Consider the following 18,696-nt stretch of genomic DNA (forward strand, 5'->3'; position numbering starts at 1 on the left):
AGTGCTGGATACCCAAAACCACTTGGTCTTTCAGCACATGGAAATGTTGGTGAGGGAATGCTGCTGACTGGCACATTTCAGGTTGTAGGAGTATGTGCTGAGGGATGCATAGAGGGTTGGTGCAGCCAATCCAAGGACACTGTGGGGGAGGACCACAGTCTAGAGTCCTTATATTATTGGGCAATTTTTGGGCTGAGACCGAGGGGAAGTCTCTCAAACAGCAAAGGGGGAGGAGTAACAAGGTGTCATGGCATGGTAATGGTAAATATAGAAAACAAATGTAACAATGTACATGGATTGGAATGTATAGATAGGATTGATATTATGGGTGTATAAAGACTTTGAACAGTTTTCTTTTTGTAAATAATTGTGAATAAAGTCTATTTTTGGAAAAAAGTGTGTGCCCAAAGGTACTTTGATGTTAAATGACTCATTTATAAATGTCGGGAATGTATATTGCTAACAAAAACATTCCTTTCAGTGGCTGAATACCTTTTTGTTTTTGAAATTTTGCTCAGTGCCAAAAAAATTATTTCTTTCGTAAGATTCAGAATCACAGACAAAAGGCCATTTGGCAAATTATGTGAGAGGCTAAACAAGGAAACTTGTTTAATTGGCAAGAGAAATAAAACCTTGTTTACTGCCTTTAGTATGAAAACAAAATGGCCTCATTTGACCAGTCTAATTTTTGGTTTCAGTGTCGAGTAGTGTATTTTCAGTATTTCTAACATTTGTTGCACAAAAATTCAAATATCAGAGATTAACAGCATCTTTTCAGAGGTTTATATATTTTTTGTTCATTTGTAATTGAGGAAAATAGCAGTAACAGAACAGGCTACCACTGGAATGGTTAGTGCAATTGATAACTCCCAAAAGAAAAACATCTTTCCTTGCACTGCCAGAGGAAATGTGAAGGGTTTTAACTTAGTTAGGAACATATTCTTTTTCTATTTTCAATATTACCCTTGCTCTATTCCAAAGCGTAAACCATCACTGATCTGATCTCTATCGTTACTGTTTTGTAGCCCCCAGTGTTAGATTTAAACCAAGCACAATTCCAGTAAGTCTCCTGCTTCCCAACTGATTCCAGCTTTGGCAGCATTGCAACCTTTCCTCTGGCACCAGAGAGTTATGGTGGAATGGAAGGCTTGCCTCTTCCAGTGAAGAATGGGAAGCTAGATCACAGACTTTGAAGAGAATGGGCAATGCCTGTAAAGTTAAACAGAAGAGTGTTGGAGTTTCTCAGAGAAAGCTACTAACCTCTAGAATTCTCTGTCTTGGAGGTTTGCAGGTTGGATCATTGGGGGTATTAAAAGAAACAGATAAATATTTGAATGATAAGGGAATCATCTATAGTGCTGGCAGAGAAGAGGTGACAGGGCCTGGATAGATCAGTCATATTGAATGGTGGATTACACTTGAGGGGTCGAGTGGCCGAATCAGGCTCCTATTTTGTGATTTTCAATTTGCTCATTGCCCAAATGAATTCAGCAGGCCCTGAAAACTGTACTTCTTTTATTTTGACAAGGATTTGAAATGTGCTACCATTTCTCGAGGAATGATGGCACCCAGCAAAAGTGTGAGTGGCAGATTGAAGCCTCAGATAGATACCAGTGAAAGTACATGATACCCAATTCATATTTAATAACAATTCAGAATTAAAAACAGACATGAGAACAAATTGATGGGATTAGGATTCAAAATAATAAAAGTAACCAATTAATAAATAAATCTTACTGTTTTATATTTTGGTACAGGGATCCAGCACTTACTGGTTTGACCTGCCAAAATATACCTGCATCACTTCACACTTCCTTGAGTTAAATTCCATTAGGTAGAGACAGAAATGCAGAAATGGACAAAGTCAGACAGAGAGGAAAAACAGGTAAATATTCCAAGGAAAGATCATTGATCTCAAAGGTTAACTCTGTTTCTTCCTCCATAGATGCTAGTTGACTTGTTGAGTATTTCATCCTTGTGTACCTGTGCAATTTCTGCAGTTTTGCAGCATTGCAGGAGAAATTAGCCATAGAGTCATGGGATCACACTATATAGAAACAGGCCCTTCAGCCCAACTTGTCACGATAGACCAAAAGGTCTGACATACTCATCCCATTTACCTAGGTTTTGCCCATATCCATCTAAACCCATCACATCCACGTTTTTGTGCATTTTTTTCTTAAACATTGCAATTGTACCTCCTCCAGCAGTCACCCACCACCCTCTCTGTAAAAAATGTTGCCTCTCAGGTTCCTGTTAAATCTTTCACCCCTCACCTTAAATCTGTATCTTCTGGTTGCCAATTCCCCTATTCTGAGCAAATGACTCTATGTTCACCCAATCTCATCCCCTCATGATTTTGTCTACCTTGATGATTTCATCACTCAAAAAATAATGCCCTAGCCTGCTCAACCTTTCCCTTTAGCTCAGGCTCCCTGTTGTGGCAACACCCTTATAATCCCAAGAGCATCCATATACTTTTGGCTCACTGGATCTTCACAGGACAGTCCTAGATTGGGAATTCTCTAAATTCCATACCTATTTTGATCTTTTGGCAACCTCCCACCCCAACATAGGGCACCCACTGCCCATCGACCTCAATCCTGACCCACCATAGTTCCACTATTCCCTCCAAGCTGTGCTCATGTGCACACATTTTGCAACCAGTGCACAAATGAAATTAATGGGTGCAAAAAGTAATTAATGTGCGCATTAAAGGTTAGCTACCAAATATAATGTAGTAATTAATAATTTTACTTATTGAAAAGAATCTCTTAGCTAATGATTTCTCTTAACTTTCTTTCTTTGGCTTGGCTTCGCGGATGAAGATTTATGGAGGGGTATGTCCACATCTGCTGCAGGCTCGTTGGTGACTGACAAGTCCGATGTGGGACAGGCAGGCACAGTTGCATTTTGAGGGGGAGGACGTGGACATGTCCTTGGACCTGCGCAAAGGAGCTTTTAGGTGGAGTGCAGTGTGCGCAGTACTGGCCCCACCCTTTACACCCATGGTTCGTGTGCCGTGGCCAAGCAAGCTGGGACGTGGCAGCGAGGTCCTTGGGTCGTAGGTTTTATATCGGAGTGTCCTTCTCCTATGCAGGTTGCTTAACCGGGCTGAAGAGGCTTGCCTCCCCTTAACTAGTTAGTTAGCTAAACAAGTAGTTAATCATACTTGTATTATGTTAAAGCATGCCAATACAGTTTTATTAGTCATGAAAGATAGGCTGTGCCAAAATGATCTTGAAACAATTTCAAGTTTACATTTGCACAAGCATTCAGTGCCCACATACTTTTGTCACAGGAAAAACATTTGCACAACACAAGATTTTTGCACACATTGACTACTAAAAATTAAAGGGAACACTGCATGGTTCACTCTTCTCCTTACCCAACTATTTATCAACATACAGTATACCATCTCCATCCACGTCCAGATAAATCTAAATTTATTCTCTTCCCTTCCTGCCTTAGTTTCGCTTGAAATTTTCTCCTCATTTCCCCAATACACACACAAAACCATGTAACTGATCACATCAACCCTAGACTCAGACTGGGCTGTGGTCATTAGTCCTCTTCCCAAAATAAGCCCAGACATGGCCTCAGTTCTGCTTTAAACACTTCCCACTATGTAAGTGCCCTTTTTCCTGAAGAATGTTTCTGACAAGCATTTGGGGATTTTTCTTCATTATGAGAATTCTTCTGTCATCAGATGTGGCAGTCTTCCTTGGCAACCAGTCCCTTTGAGATTACTGAGCTCATCAGTACACTTTTTCTTCATAATGATGTTCCAGACTATTGATTTTGGTAATCCTAAGGATTTAAACTCTTACGGTTTTATTCTTGTTTTACAGGCTAATAATGGCTTCTTTGACTTTCACTTGTACAACTCTGGTCCTCGCGTTTAGAAATGGCAACTACAGACTCCAAAAATGATCAAAAGCTTAGAAGCAATCCTAGCTCATTTATACCTGAACCACCTAAGTAATCACAAGCCCCTGTGAAGCCAAATATCCCAAACTTATCATGTGAATTGTTTGATTACAAATTAAAAATTGTGGAGCACAGGGGCAAATAATGTTTGTCCCAAACATTATGGAGGGCACTGTACCCAACAGGAATATCCTAAGATTTTTTCTGCACACCAGGCAGAATTTCTACTTATCATTAGTGCAAATTGTACTGAAGAGAATGATACATATACAAAGAGAGAAATTGAAAAAAAAAGAAATATAAACAAACTGACTGTGCAAATACAGAAAAAAAAATATTCTGTAATAAATAATATGCAACCCTCCCTAAATGAGTCTCTGATTGAATCTGTTGTTTAGGAGTCTGATGGTGGTGGAGGAGTAGCAGCTTTTCCTGAACAAGTCCTGGCAGCAACGAGAACGGAGTGTGGATCTTTGATGATTGCAGCTATTATCTGATGACAGCATTTCCTGTAGATGTTCTTGATGGTGGGATGTTTTGCCTGTGATGTACTAGTCTGTGTCCACTTACTTTTCAGGGCTTTCTGCTCAGAGGTATTGGTGCCCTCATACAAGGCAATGATACAGCAGGTCAGCACACTTTCCACTACAAACCTGTAGAAGTTTGGCAAGGTTTCAGAATCTCCGCAAACTCCTGAGGAAGTAAAGGTGCTGATGTGCTTTCCTCACAATGTCATTAGTATGTTGGATCCAGGAAATGCGCATTGTCCCAAGATAGGGACTGCCAGGAATTCATATTTGCTCACCTTCACCACCTCTAACCCCACAACAATCACTGGATTGTACACCTCTGGATTGGAATACATCCAAAAAGATAAAATGCCATTTTGCAGCAGAACTTTAACCGTTGTTAGAAAGTTTAGACTTTCTGGAAGGAAGAGTAGGAAGAAAATCGTGGACCTAATGAAATCTTTGCATCTACTCTTGTCACTGGAGCCCATTTAATACCAATGGTAGAAAAGTGTGTTATCCCTGTAACTGTAAGTGGGTATGTTGTCCCAACAGACATCTTGCTGATCCACAGTGAAATATAACTACTATCACTGTAACTTTAATTGCCACTACTAATTGTTCTGTTTTCCTGAATTGATACTCTATGTGTTGTCTGTGATCTAGATAAGGAGCTCATGACACTTTGTCTAGCAATAAGGAACGAATAGACGGATTTGATCTATTCTGAGTGGAAGTAGAATTTACTGTCTAGTTGTTACTGGTTAATTTTTCCTCCAATTGCATACATCTAACTAATGATTTTTTAAATGTCTTCATTCTGCCCCTGTCTCTGATATTTATTTCTTGAGTAGTGATCAAATGGATGTGACCATGAGTGCAGATTGCCAGGGTTCAGAAATCTACTTGTAAGTAGCAGCATTGAACGATGAATGTACCTTGGATCAAAAATGATTCAATAATTCTATGTAGACATGTGAAAAGGTGATTAAATTTATACAATTAGTGCTTTTCAAGGCATTTTCTTTGCAATAAATATTTGTACATTTCAAGAGGTTGGAACACAAACAGTTAAATTTACCGTGGAAGTGAAAATGCACAAGAAGCAACTGATTCTAACTTCCTTATTTTATTCAAATAAGGCAAAGGAGACAAGTATATAAATTGACGTAAAAAAGATACTCTCCACTTGTCAGATCAATTCATGCCTCGATCAGTGTTCATGCCAGTCCCCAACTAATATTATGGGAAAGTTTGTGTTAGTTGTCCTCTGGGCTCTATTCTTCTTCAGAGGTAAGTGCATTTCACACAATGAGCTATTTAACAGGTTGAGCATTGTATGTGCCATTTTAGATTTTGTTAGCCTTTAACGTGTGATAGGAAATAGAAGAGTATTTCTAAAATAAAATACTTTAACACTATCATTTGAAATGATGAGAATGCATAGACAGAGGGTAAGACATTTGAGGATTTTAGGAAAGGATTTCAAACTTCGCCAAATCCTATCTCCACAATCTACAAGGGGCCAGAGTTGACTCCCATAGGAAGTGAGGGAAGAATGAGTGAGGGTAATATAGAAACATTAAAATTATGTAAGGGATATATAAGATAGAGGTAAAAAAGTTGTTTCTACTGATAGGTCAGAGGAGAACTGGGGATGTAACCTCAAGATTTAAAGGAGTAGATTTAGGGCAGAAATTCATTGTTTTACAGCATCACAGTGAAAACATTTATATTAACCGTATAAAATAAATTAAAAAAGTGCAAGAAAAAATACTAAAAGTCAAACTCCCACAGGATCCAATGTTCCTTTTGTTGGGTATTATTAATGTAGTTAGTGTTAAATTCCGATTACCTATGTATCAAATTGAATTTTTATGATTGGCTTTAGCTATTTCTAGGAAATTCATAGCCATTACTTGGAAATCAGATATGGATTTAAGGATGGAGAAGTGGCATGCCGAATTACATTAATGTATTCCACTTGAGAAAATAACTTATTATCTATGTAATAAATACCATTTTTTCTTGAAAGTATGGAGCCCATATTTACAACATGTTGGTTTGAAGGTATAAGAAACTATTGGGGACCTGTCCTGCTAGTAACCCTTAACTCCATTATGATATGCACTGAATTAATAATTGTTACTGACATTCTCCTTGTTTCTTTTATTTTCCTTTTATTAGTTTAGGATTACTGGATGGCAGTGGGGAGGGTAGGAGGGATGAGGGTTTTTACACACACACACACACACACACACACACACCACATGCATTCTTTCTATGTATTCTTTTATTCAATATGTATATATTGAATTCTTAAAATGTTTAAAAAACAACCTTGTCACTTTATATTAGAGAAAAGTTAAAAACAATGGAAATAATCTAATTTCTCAAAGTTAACAAAATGCAGCATGAATGTTTTACATGGATACCTTTTACGTACATTATAACTTTGCTTCTTCTTCGCTAGAATAATCCCAGAATATTTCTACTAGCTGATTTTCTGTAAAAAGTATAAATATTTATATGTTACCTTGAAATATGAAAGGATTTTGACTCCTCCAATCCGCTTGGAAAACAATCCAACTTTCCTCCACATATGCACATTTCTCCTCATTTCCTCCACCACTCTCATGTTCTTACTTAAGTAGAGAATCAATAAAGTTGTGAAAATTTAACCTGGACAATCTCTAATAAAGAAAATTTGTAAGTTCTCCAAGGCAAATGACTTGAAAGGCTGAACTTAGCCTACACTGTTCAATGTTAACTTCAAGAGCATGATTATTCTTATTTCACATCAGCTAGTCTATTGTTTGAATGTAAGAAAGTGGGGATCCGGCAGTCAGCTCATCTTAAAGATGTATGCATTGGTTCTTCTGTTTGAAAAGTGGATTTATCGTAAGCTTTCTTTCACTAAAAGCTGCATTTCCAGTTTAGCACCTCACTGAACACACTTGAAGGAATGTCATTTAGAAATCATTTGCTACATTTATTTTTAGAATGGAGTTTTAACTAGAAACAGATTTCAACTGTAATTCTACATTTAATTATCAGAAAAATGTTGAGGACTGCAGTTTTTACCATTCACTGAAGCTTCCTTTTCGTGAATGTTTTATCTTTGTAAATTTGTTTTGAGAGCATAAGTCACTTAAATTTCTTGAGGATAGAACTCTCTTTGTGTTCAGTGGATGCCAGTCAGAAACTATGCTGTTGAGCCTAATTGATGGCCTCTTTCATCACAGCCTATCCCCTTGAAGCCTAATAGCTGAAGCAGTGGTTCCACCATCATCTCCATTACCCACACCTCTGCCCTGGCCCCCTCTGCCTCCATGCACAATAAGGACAGGATTCTGCTTGTCCCCACTTACCAGCTCTCTAGCCTCCGCATCCAACATATCATCCTCTGCAATTTCTGCCACCTACTACATGTTTCCACCACCAGACACATCTTCCCTATTCCTCCCCTCTCTGCCTTCTGCAGGGACCGCTCTTTCCATGACTCCCTTGTCTACTCTTCTCTTCCCACCAATCACTCCCTTGGCACCTACTCCTGTGACCACAGGAGACGCCACACACTCCCACACCTCCTCCCTCATCACCATTCAGGGCCTGAGACAGTCTTTCCAAGTGAATCTGCAGGGATTACCTACTGCATACGGTGCTCCCATTGTGGTTTCCACCACATTGGAGAGACTGGATGCAGACTGGGAGATCGCTTCATTGAGCACTTCAGCTCTATCCACCGCAATATTGGACATATCTCAGTGGCCACCCATTTCAATTCCCAATCCCATTCTCTTTCTGACACATCTCTCCATGGTCTCATGAACTGCCAGACTGAGACCACCCACAAATTGGGGGAACAACAGCTCATATTCCATCTACAATTAGATGGCATTAACATAATTCTCCACTTTCCATTAGCCCCCCTCCCCCCATATATTCCTCAGTTTCCTTTGCTCTGGCTCTGTTTGCTTCCTCAAACCCCCCCTCCAACCCCCCAGTCAATTTCACCTTTCCTTTCTCCTGTGTTCATCATATCCAATTAACACCTTTTGTCTGTACTCATAGAAACATAGGAAGTAGGAACAGGAGGCCCATCGAGCCTGCTCTGCCATTCAATAAGATCATGGCTGATCTAATTTATGACCTAATTCCACCTACCTCCTCCCCTTTCCCTTTCTATGAACTTAGGCACCTGCCTGACTTTTATTCACACCTTGAAGAAAGGCTCAGGTCTGAAACATCGGTTATATATCTTGAACTCCTACTGACGCCACGAGACCTGCTGAGTTCCTCTAGCTTCTCTGTATTTTTACTGCAGCCATGGCATCTGCAGACTTCATATTTCACCATAATCAGTTTCCTTGCAAGTTGGCAAAAATTTAGCATGAACATCCATTCTTTTTAAAGCACAAAATCACACCATGACTATTGAATGACATAAATGCCTCCCGTTTGACAGGGCCACAGGTGTCCAAATAAGACTACTAAAGTTCATAAATTGGCTTCTAATAATTATTTTCATCAAATTACACAATAAAATCTGTTTTAAAATGAGTTTATTAGCACCTTTTCATCATTATTGCAGTGTATATTTAACCATTGACAAAATTCTGTGAACATTTGCACTGTTGCATGGAAATTTCCTTGGATTTTCTTTTTGGCTGTGGGACATTCTCACATTACACGGTTTTCAACCTTTTTCTTTCCACTCACATCCCATTTTTCTTCAAGAGCATGATTATTCTTATTTCACATCAGCTAGTCTATTGTTTGAATGTAAGAAAGTGGGGATCCGGCAGTCAGCTCATCTTAAAGATGTATGCTTCCCATTTTTAAGTAATCCCAATGCCATACAAGTTCTGTGGTTAGTAAGGGATTGCTTAAGGTGGGATGTGAGTGAGAAGGGAAGGTTGAGAATCACTGCTCTAAACCCAATTGTTATTGAAATATTTTGCTTTGAGAAAAATTGTCGTCGGCCCATTTCCTTTGGAATTATGAAACCGAGTCAATTAGAACAGTAGTTTTCAAACTTTTTCTTTCCACTCACATATCACCTTAAGCAATCCCTTACTAATCACAGAGCACCTATGGCATAGGGAATACTTAAAGTGGTATGTGAATGGAAAGAAAAAAGTTGAGAACCACTAGTCTAAAAAGAAAAATAAAACATGAAAATTAGACTAATGGGATTTCGCAACTCATTTTGAGGGCCCTTATATTTATTTATTTTCCCTCAGATAGCTCTGTTCAAAATAATTATGCGAGAGAAGAGCTAAAAGAAAGAAGGGAATTCCTGGAAAATTAAATAACAGTACCTGTAGTTGAATTAATATTCTTAAAGCCAAATACAAACTAAGCAAATATTCTGAAATAAAACTGAAAATTACCAGAATACTCAGCAGGTCAGGCAGTATCTGCGGAGAGAGAATGTTTGAAGCAAAGGCATTAACTGAAAAATCCAGGAAATGCTGGAAACATTCAGCAGATCAGGCATGGAGAGAGAAACAGGTCCAGTCCCTTCGTCAGAACAACTTTCTATAATATTAGCTTTCAGTTACACATGCAATACAGGGTTCTTTTTCCTTTTTTTTCCTAAAACATAATTATTGCCTGAAAATGTTTTTAGCTGATCCTAAGGTTATGTTGTCCTGTGACCTATGTGGAACATCTGCTGGAGCTCTGCAGTGAGCTATAAATCATGATATTTATCACAATACAAGAAAGATGTGATTATGCTGGAGAGAGTTCCGAGGATATGTACCAGGATCTTGATTGCAGTGAAGACTTCAATTGTAGGAAGAATTTGGATAGTGTGACAGATTATGTTGTGTTTGTATTATATACAGATATGTTTTTGGGAGATAAATTGGGGCAGGTTTTTTTTTAGTGTAGGTCACAAACAAACACTTTAAAACAGATCTTATTTAAAATACTGGAACTCTGCTCATGCTAGACAGACAGGTCAGTGCCAAGAGCCTTTGCAAAAGCTTTGGAGAGTGCCCAAGAGACATCACTAATGGATTGTTGTTTACAAAAAGACAACAGATGAAAGAACTCTCAGAGTCGCAGGCTGTCTGGAGGGGAACTTGCTGTTCTAAGAGGGTCATGTGGTTTTGCAAGCAGAGAGAATAAACAGGCTTTCTCTCTGTGTGTGTGTGTGTGTGTGTGTGTGTGTGTGTGTGTGTGTGTGTGTGTGTGTGTGTGTGTGTGTGTGTGAGAGAGAGAGAGAGGGAATTCAGTTCTGCAGCTTTACAGTCAGCAGCAATAGCTCGGTCTGGAACAGGACAAGCTGGAAAGCTTGTGGAAAAATCCAAATTGGAAGGTGGGTTGTGAGTTCAGCCTGGTCAAAGCTCTTGTGGTTCATGCAAGAGGAGAGGACTAGCTGCCTAATGTTTCACTTGAAATAAGAGAAACAAAAAGGAACTCTGTGGTGACCTGAAAGAAAGAGGTTATCATCTGGAGAACCCTAAGGGGGCAGGTTTCTTCGGCAAGACACTAAGGTGATGATGGAAGTACATCAGTTGTGGATGTCCTGGAACAACAAATCTCTCTCTGAAAACTGACAAGAACCTTCCTGAGCAGTAAACATTTATCTTTGAAGCTCCAAAGCCTGGTGAACTTTGTAAATGTTAAATTCTGTGGACAGTATAAGAATTGCCTGCAACCAGTAAACTTGGAGGAATGAGAAGTGAGATTGGACCGTGAATCAAAGAACTTTTCTAAACTTACACACCACACACGTTACAAACACATCCGCTTAGAATTAGAAGGGGGTTAAGTTAGGTTAGTTAAATTAATAGTGATAAGTTAAAGTGTGATTCTGTTTTCATGTTTAAAGATCATTAAAAGCAACTTTTGTTTAAGTAACCATTTGTCTTGGTGAACATCTATTGCTGCTTGGTTTTGGGGTCCTCGTAACAATAGACTGAGCTTGTTTTCCCTGGAGCAAAGAAAAATGAGGGTTGAACTGACAGAAATATATAAAATTATGAGAGGCCTAGACAGGGTGGTCAAGTATCAAAAAAAAGGTGTGAAGTGGAGGAATTTTAAAGAAGATGCGAGATCTTCACATAGAATGGTTGATATCTGGAACATACTGGGAGAATCTGCTACAATGACTAGGTTTAAGAAGCATTTAGGAAGACACTAAAGCCCAAATGAGCATGGGATTGGTGTAAAAGGGCAAAAAGATTGACATGGATATGGACCAAAGAACTTGTTTCTGTGCTATATAAATACATGTCTCTTAATTTGTCTTATGTGTTTTTAATTTCTGAACCAGATTTAGAATCAGCTCTTCCCTCTTTGGAGGAAACATCAAAAGCCAGAGGTAGAGGTAAGTACATATTTGTCATCTTAGAAATGTATGAACTTTTTAAAATCTGTGTATTTTTAAAAGAAATATATGAGAGAGATGTTTGTTATTGTTGGGAAATAGTATGGTTTTCTCTCACTGGACAACCAGCTTTTGCATTTTGATCCAAAGATTGTAGAGGGTTAACAAAAATTCACAGAATTTCGATTAGTTGCAAATATGGGCAGAGGAATGGAAGATCGAGTTTAATTCAGACAAGTGTGAGGTTCAATGGTGAGGTAACTTTGCGAGGCCTCATGTAAGGAGAAAGTACAGGCAGTCCCTTGGTTTAAAAACTTCAGATATACAAACAAGTCATTATTACGATCCAACAAGCCGGCTGGAAGTAGAATGCCGTCAACTTCCAGTTCAAGAACAAAGGAATAAGATATGTTGATGATTGCTGTATGGAAGGATGTCTTGTGTCCTTTGAACAATTAAGAAATAAGTCTGGTGTAGCTAATGAGAGATTCTTTTGCTTTGTCCGGTTAAGATCATTCCTAAGAGAAAGCTGGGGACCAAACTTAGCCCCACCTGAAATTAGCGAGATGGAATGAATGATTTGGCTGGGGATCACTTCTAAAATCTACTTTGCTCTCCAAAATGAAAGTGTAAAACCAGGTTTACAGAGATTGAGAGAGATGAGAGTTAGATTTAGGAGTTGCAATAATGGAAAGATGCTGGTCTGATTGGTGTTTGGATAACATGACGTCAATTATAAATGCAAGATACGGATTAATATAATATGATTTTCTACACTAGTTATACCTCACACTACATAAATCAAAATCAGAAGTATTGGAGATGTGGAATTGAAATAGGAATGTTTGTATATGCTATATGTGTGAAGGTGAGACGTTTCTGGCAGGATATTACTGGAATACTAACAAGGATAATGGGGGTAGCCTTCACGGGTGACCTGGAGTTTTATCTTTTGGACAATTTTATTGAAATAAATAATAAACTAACTAAATTCCAAATTTCATTTGTTAAAATAGCTTTAGCTGTGGCTAAGAAATGTATAGCGATTACTTGGTAATCTGACACACCTCTACAGATAGCACGATGGAAGACAGAGATGAACAGTTGTATACCTATGGAAAAAAAAATTACATATAATCTAAAGAACGAATATGATGTACTGTATTTATAAAAATATGCCAACCATATATGGACTTTATAGGAGCCAAACTATAACAATAAAAAGGTGTTACTATTATAAAAATATTATAAAAAGATTTTCTTTTTTTAAAATCCAACTGTAAGCCCTGACAGTGTACGGTTTTATTCTATGAAGGGGGTTGGGAAGGAAGGAGATGATGTGTTTTGTTTTGAAAGAAAAAAATGTGTGTCTGTATGTATATATATATGTATAAAACTTTATATGTGGAAAATTTTGATGTCTCTTTATGGGAAAAAAACCCAAAAATCAAATAGTAAAAAAAACCTTCCAGTTCAAGCATGGTTGAGTTAACATCAGAACGAGAGAGTATGCTGTACAATACTCTTGCGTGATATTGCCATTGCCCAGCATCGTGACAGAGTTGCAGGGCCAGCTTCTGGTCAATGGTCAGTAGGGACAGGGCTGCCCGAGGGTTGGCTGGGTCCAGGGTGGCCGGTGGTGTTGACAGGATGGTGTGGGGCAGTTTCACGAGAAGTGGGACCATCTAGAGAGGTGGAGGGAGGGGGTTGGCTCCTGGGGAATCCTGTGTGAGCCAGGGGTGCCCGGGGTGGGAAGGTTAGGCCCCTGCTGGTGTCAGATTCCTCATCGAGATGGTGTCCTCGCGTCCATTGGGGTACCTGACGTAGTCGTAGTTCAGGTTTGAATGGAGAAGGAGCACCTGCTCAACCAGGGGGTCAAACTTGTGGGTCCATACATGCTTGTGGAGGAGTACTGGTCCTGGAGATGTCAGCCACATTGGCAGGGAGATGCCAATTGCTGATTTCCTAGGAAAGGAGAAAAGGCATTCATGAAGGGTCTGATCAGTAGCCGTGCACAAGAGCAACCGTATGGCCAACCTTTTGACCTCAATTCCAGGAGGCCTGCCTTCCAGATTACCCCGTTTTCGCGCTCCACCTGCCCATTGCCCTGGGGTTGTAGCTAGTCATGCGACTAGCCATGATGCCTTGCTCTGGTACTGGTGCAGCTCCTCACTCATGAATCTGGACCCCCAGTCAATGTGGATGAAGAAGGCCAGGTATCTGAACATTGTGAAGATCTGTGGCAGGGCCCTGATAAAGGAGGCGGTGGAGGTATCAGGGCAAGGGACGGTGAAGGGAAAACAGGAGTATTTGTCTATGACCAAGAGGAAATAGGCATTCTTATTTGTGGAAGGCAGTGGTCCCTTGAAGTCGATGCTGAGTCGCTCGAAGAACCGAGTGGTGGGTGGAAGAAGTGCTGTTTTCACTCTGCACAGACTCTGCAGGACTCAGTCATGGTCCAGAATTCTTGGATGGTGAAGGGGAGGTTCCGGGACTTAATGAAATGGTACAGGCACATGACACCCGGGTGGCAGAGGGTGTTGTGCAAGACCTGCAGTTGTACAGACTGCGCACTGGCATAGGTCCAGGTCAGGGCATCAGGGGAGTCATTGAACGACCCTGGCCTATATGGAAGGTGGCTAGCTCAACTCTCTAGTGCAAGATCTTGTCGTTTGTGATCTTTCCTCTGTGGATGGTGCTGAATATGAATGTCACTGCACGCTGGTCAATGAGAAGGATGTGGCACCAGTGGTGGACTGCTTCCTTGATCATCTGGGCCTCCTTTTTGATGGCTCTGAACCGTGGAGGGTCCTGGAGAAAAAGGCCACAGGTTTGCTCCCTTGGTTGAGGGTGGCAGTAAAGGTGACATCAGAGGTATCACACTCCACCTGGAATGGGGTGGTCTTGTCCATAACATGCATCGTGGCATTGGCGATGTCCTGTCTGATGTGGGCGAAGGCCACTTGCGCCTCGGGGTGGGGGGGGGGGGGGCAGGTGTGGAAAGGTGGTGGTTTGGGCCAGTGGACGGACTTTGTCCGAGAAGTGGGGGACCCACTGGGAGTAGTAAGAGAAGAGCCCTAGGCACTTGGGGAGGGCCTTGAGCATGTGGGGGAGGGGCAATTCCATTAGGGGTGCATGCAATCGGGGTTGGGACCATGTTCCACGATGGTGAGGCAAGTGGTGCTAAACACACACTTCTCCCTGTTGAAAGTGAGTTTCCGTGCCTCTCTCCAGAATGGTGTCATGGTCCTGCAGGTCATGGCTGAAAATGGTGATATTGTCTAGGTATAGGAAAATCGCTCTTAGATTGTGCTGGTCTACCATGTGGTCCATCTCCTGCTGGAACATGGAGACCCCATTTATGACCCCAAAAGGAACTCGGTGGAACTGGTCGAGGGACCCATCTACCTCAAAGGTGATACAAGATTTATCCCGGACATGGATGGGGAGCTGGTGGTAGGCTGACTTCAGGTCAATCCTGGAGAAGACCCTGTCGTGAGCTATCATGTTGACCATGTTGGTGATGTGTGGCAGAAGGTAGGCATCCAGCTGGGTGTACCAGTTGTTGGTCTGGCTATAGTTGATGACCATCCTCGGTTTGCTGCCCCCTTTTACAAGGACCTGGGCTCTCTGGGGGCTGGTGCTGGGCTCCATAACTCCTTCCATCAGAAGCCGTCTTATCTCTGCCTTGATAAAGGTCCTGTCAGCCGCACAGTAGCACATGCTCTTGGCATGTGCTAAGAGCATCAGGTAGTTAAAAAAGGATGGTGGGGGAACCCGTAGGGTGGAGATTACATAGATGGACTAGGGACTATTGCTGGGCTTCGTGCTCTAGATGGTGAATGGGGGGACTGGACCACCGAAGACAAGGGTGAGGCTGTGGAGGTGGCACGAAGTCTAGTCCCAGGATGACGGGGGCACTGAGCTTGGGCATGACCAGGAGCCTGAACCCTTGATAAGTTCCCCCCACCCACTGTTAAGTCCACTGAGCAGCACTCGAGTGCCACAAAGGTGATAGATAAGTTCGCTGGGTATACCTTTAGTTTCAGTGTACAGACCTCATTCGGGTGCACAAAGCTCTCAGTACTACCACAATCATTTTGCTACCTTCCTGTTGACAGCGATGTCCATCGAGTGCCTAAGTCCATGGAGAATGTCCTCCATTAGTGTGGTGGATGTTAGGACCACTTGGGGTCTGAGTTGTTGCTCCGTGACAGTTGTGGTGAATAGTGGCCAGCGGGTGACCTTTGGAGTTTGGGGTGTGGTGGGTGCATGGTTCTTCATATGCGCATGTTGACCACGTCGTCCGGTCGGTAAGTCAAGCGAGTAGGGGCAGTCAGGGGCCGGCTGGCCTATGATGGCAGTGCCCAGGGGATGCACGTAGCATTGGTGCGGTTGGGCGACCTGACCGGAAGGGAGGCCAGAGGTGACGTCATCGGTGCAGGTGAACGTGATGTCTTCGGTGCGGGCAGAAGTCGGATAATGAAAGATGGTGGCACCCACTTGAGTACACTGTGGCGGTGTGGGTGGACGGCCAGGCCAGAAGTGATGTCAACAGTGCAGGTGGAAGTGGCGGGCAGAGTAATGGTGCTGCCCGGCACTCGCAGATGGTGGTGTCTAAGGGGCTCCCAGTTGGTCATAGAGGGCCGTAGCACTCTCAGTAGGTCTGGAGAGGCACACTTTAGTGAAGTGGCCTTTCTTTCCACATCAGGAGCAATGTGAGCTCCTCGCCAGGCATCTCTTTCAGGAGTACCTGTCCAACCCACACCGGAACCTGCAGTTCTTAGTGATGGACTGCATCGGCGGTGATTGTCTCTTCTATATGAGGACCCTTAGTGACTGCTGTCGTTGGCATCAACCAGTCTGGAGATTGAGGGAGTCGAGCATCGAAGGTGAGCTGCAGCTTCTAGGGAGCGTACTGCCTTCATGATTTTGGTAAGGGAAGCATTATTCTCCTCCAACAGTCTCTGTCGATTCGCCCTTGACTGCAACCCTCGCACATAGGCATCTTGGACGAGTCGCTCCATCTCCCCTTCAGTCACCCCAGCTTTGATCATGCATGGGCGTGCTAGCTCCCGCGGTGTCCCCAGGTAAGCATCTGCTGTCTCACCTGACTGCTGTACCCTGATATTGAGCAGGTACCGGGTGTAGAGCACATGCCCTTAGGACGGCCATTGTCCAGCCTCAGATAGCCTGGAAAGTGCAGGGACCCAGTTTGGTGCAAAGTACCACGAGTCTCTTCTGGTTAGTGTTGATGACCTCAGCTTGTGTCTGAATGATCACTTCAGTCACTTGCTTCCAGATCTCGCAGTGTGCTGGGGCATCTCGGTGTTGAGGGTCAATATCCAGCCCCACGATAGTGAGGAACTTTTTCATGGTTCTTTAAAATTTTGAGCTGATTAAATTGTGATGCACTGAGGTGCAGCAAGCAAACACAAAACATGAGAAGACTGTATGATAGGCTTTAATCATTTCAAACTCTTTATATCTTTGCTGGCTCCACATGTCCGACAGATCCCGGAGGGGCCAGCTCGAGTCTATATACATGTTGTTGATTGACAGCCAGCCAGTTGGGGCCAGCCTCCCCAATTGCCTCCTACAGGTACAGTGGTTGCCCCCTGCAGTATTTTTACAGACAGAATAGAAAGGGGTCATGGGAAAGGGAGTGGAGACTATAAGAGTGAGACAGGAGTTGCAGAGGGAACAGTATCTTTGGAATACTTAGAGGAGAGGGGAAGATTTCTCTGGTGGTGGCATCACACTAAAAACAACAAAGACATTTGGGCGATTTGTCAGAGATATCACCTGTTATCTGAAATAAAATGGACAAAATCCCTAATGGACAACTCATTCCTCCAGTGTAGTGCTCAAGTACCATGCTCTCCTAGGACTTGGATCATTCAACAAGGAAGCAACATATATATCTACATTTGGAATGGTGAACAAGTGATGGGGTACTGGACGGAACAAGAAAGGCTGCTTCTCTGTACCATTATCTCTTGATGTTTTAACTTTTTCTCAGGGTTTTGCAGCACTTGGGGAAATGGAGCATTCAGGACATTTGATAATAAATTTTACCATTTTACATCAAACTGCAACTATGTTCTGAGTCGCCAATGTAAAGGTGGAACGGAAGATTTTAACATCCAAATCCGCCGACGGTCAGATGGTTATTTGGATCACGTATACGTCCAGATAGAAGGTGTCAAAGTTGTTATCGGGAATGGGACAGTCACTGTACAGGGTGTAATGTAAGTTTATTTGCATCTGTTTTTAAATTGTTCTGTTTTGTGGTTTCTCATCACAATTACTGGAAGGAGGATGCTGATTGGATACACCTGAAATAAAGGGTTTCTCTCTGAATCCAGGAATTATTTTTCAGAGGAGATATTCTCATTGAAGTAATTCAGTTGATGATGGTGTGCACTGCAGAGAGACAACCGAGGAGAAAACACGCTTTAGAAAACAGAAATTTTCTTCTTGATAAAAAGGAAAGGAAGCAAGGCCTATTTCCTCACTGCATCAAACTTCAGTTAATCATACTTCAGAGATCCAACTGTAGTATTAATGGGGTTGTAACATTTGACATTGTATGTGAGGATATATTGCTTTGATTCTCTTGAAAAGGCTTTATTCAGTGAGAAGAGTAGGTAAAACTCAGGGAGAGACACTGCACAAAACCATGTCATGCGGATCTTTTTGCCAACCAATGACAATCACATTCGTCTTCATTAGGACAGTACCCTTCTCTATCTTTCCCATTTATGTGTCTGTCTAAATGCCTCTTAAACATCATTAATTTCTCATTGAAAGCCTTTAAAAAAGTTGTACTTTGTGAAACAACACAGTAGTAATTGTATTTGATTCGATCACCTCCTTCAGCATTACAGATGTCAACCAAGCTCTGCATAA

General features: G+C 41.7%; 1 protein-coding gene across 3 annotated transcripts in view; it reads left to right on the forward strand.

Annotated features, from left to right (window-relative positions):
* The first annotated feature begins 5,640 nt into the window (after positions 1 to 5,640).
* Positions 5,641 to 18,696, forward strand: part of LOC138748174 (mucin-2-like) — a 96,703-nt gene continuing 83,647 nt past the window's right edge. For all 3 annotated transcript variants that reach the window (XM_069907948.1, XM_069907950.1, XM_069907949.1), the window contains exons 1-3: positions 5,641 to 5,732; positions 11,731 to 11,784; positions 17,807 to 18,035. In XM_069907948.1, the coding sequence (XP_069764049.1) occupies positions 5,684 to 5,732; positions 11,731 to 11,784; positions 17,807 to 18,035 (332 nt within the window). In that variant the 5' untranslated portion in view covers positions 5,641 to 5,683. The remainder of the gene's footprint in view (positions 5,733 to 11,730; positions 11,785 to 17,806; positions 18,036 to 18,696) is intronic.

This window comes from Narcine bancroftii, chromosome 13 (assembly GCF_036971445.1).
Source record: "Narcine bancroftii isolate sNarBan1 chromosome 13, sNarBan1.hap1, whole genome shotgun sequence".
In the NCBI taxonomy this organism is placed as follows: domain Eukaryota; kingdom Metazoa; phylum Chordata; class Chondrichthyes; order Torpediniformes; family Narcinidae; genus Narcine; species Narcine bancroftii.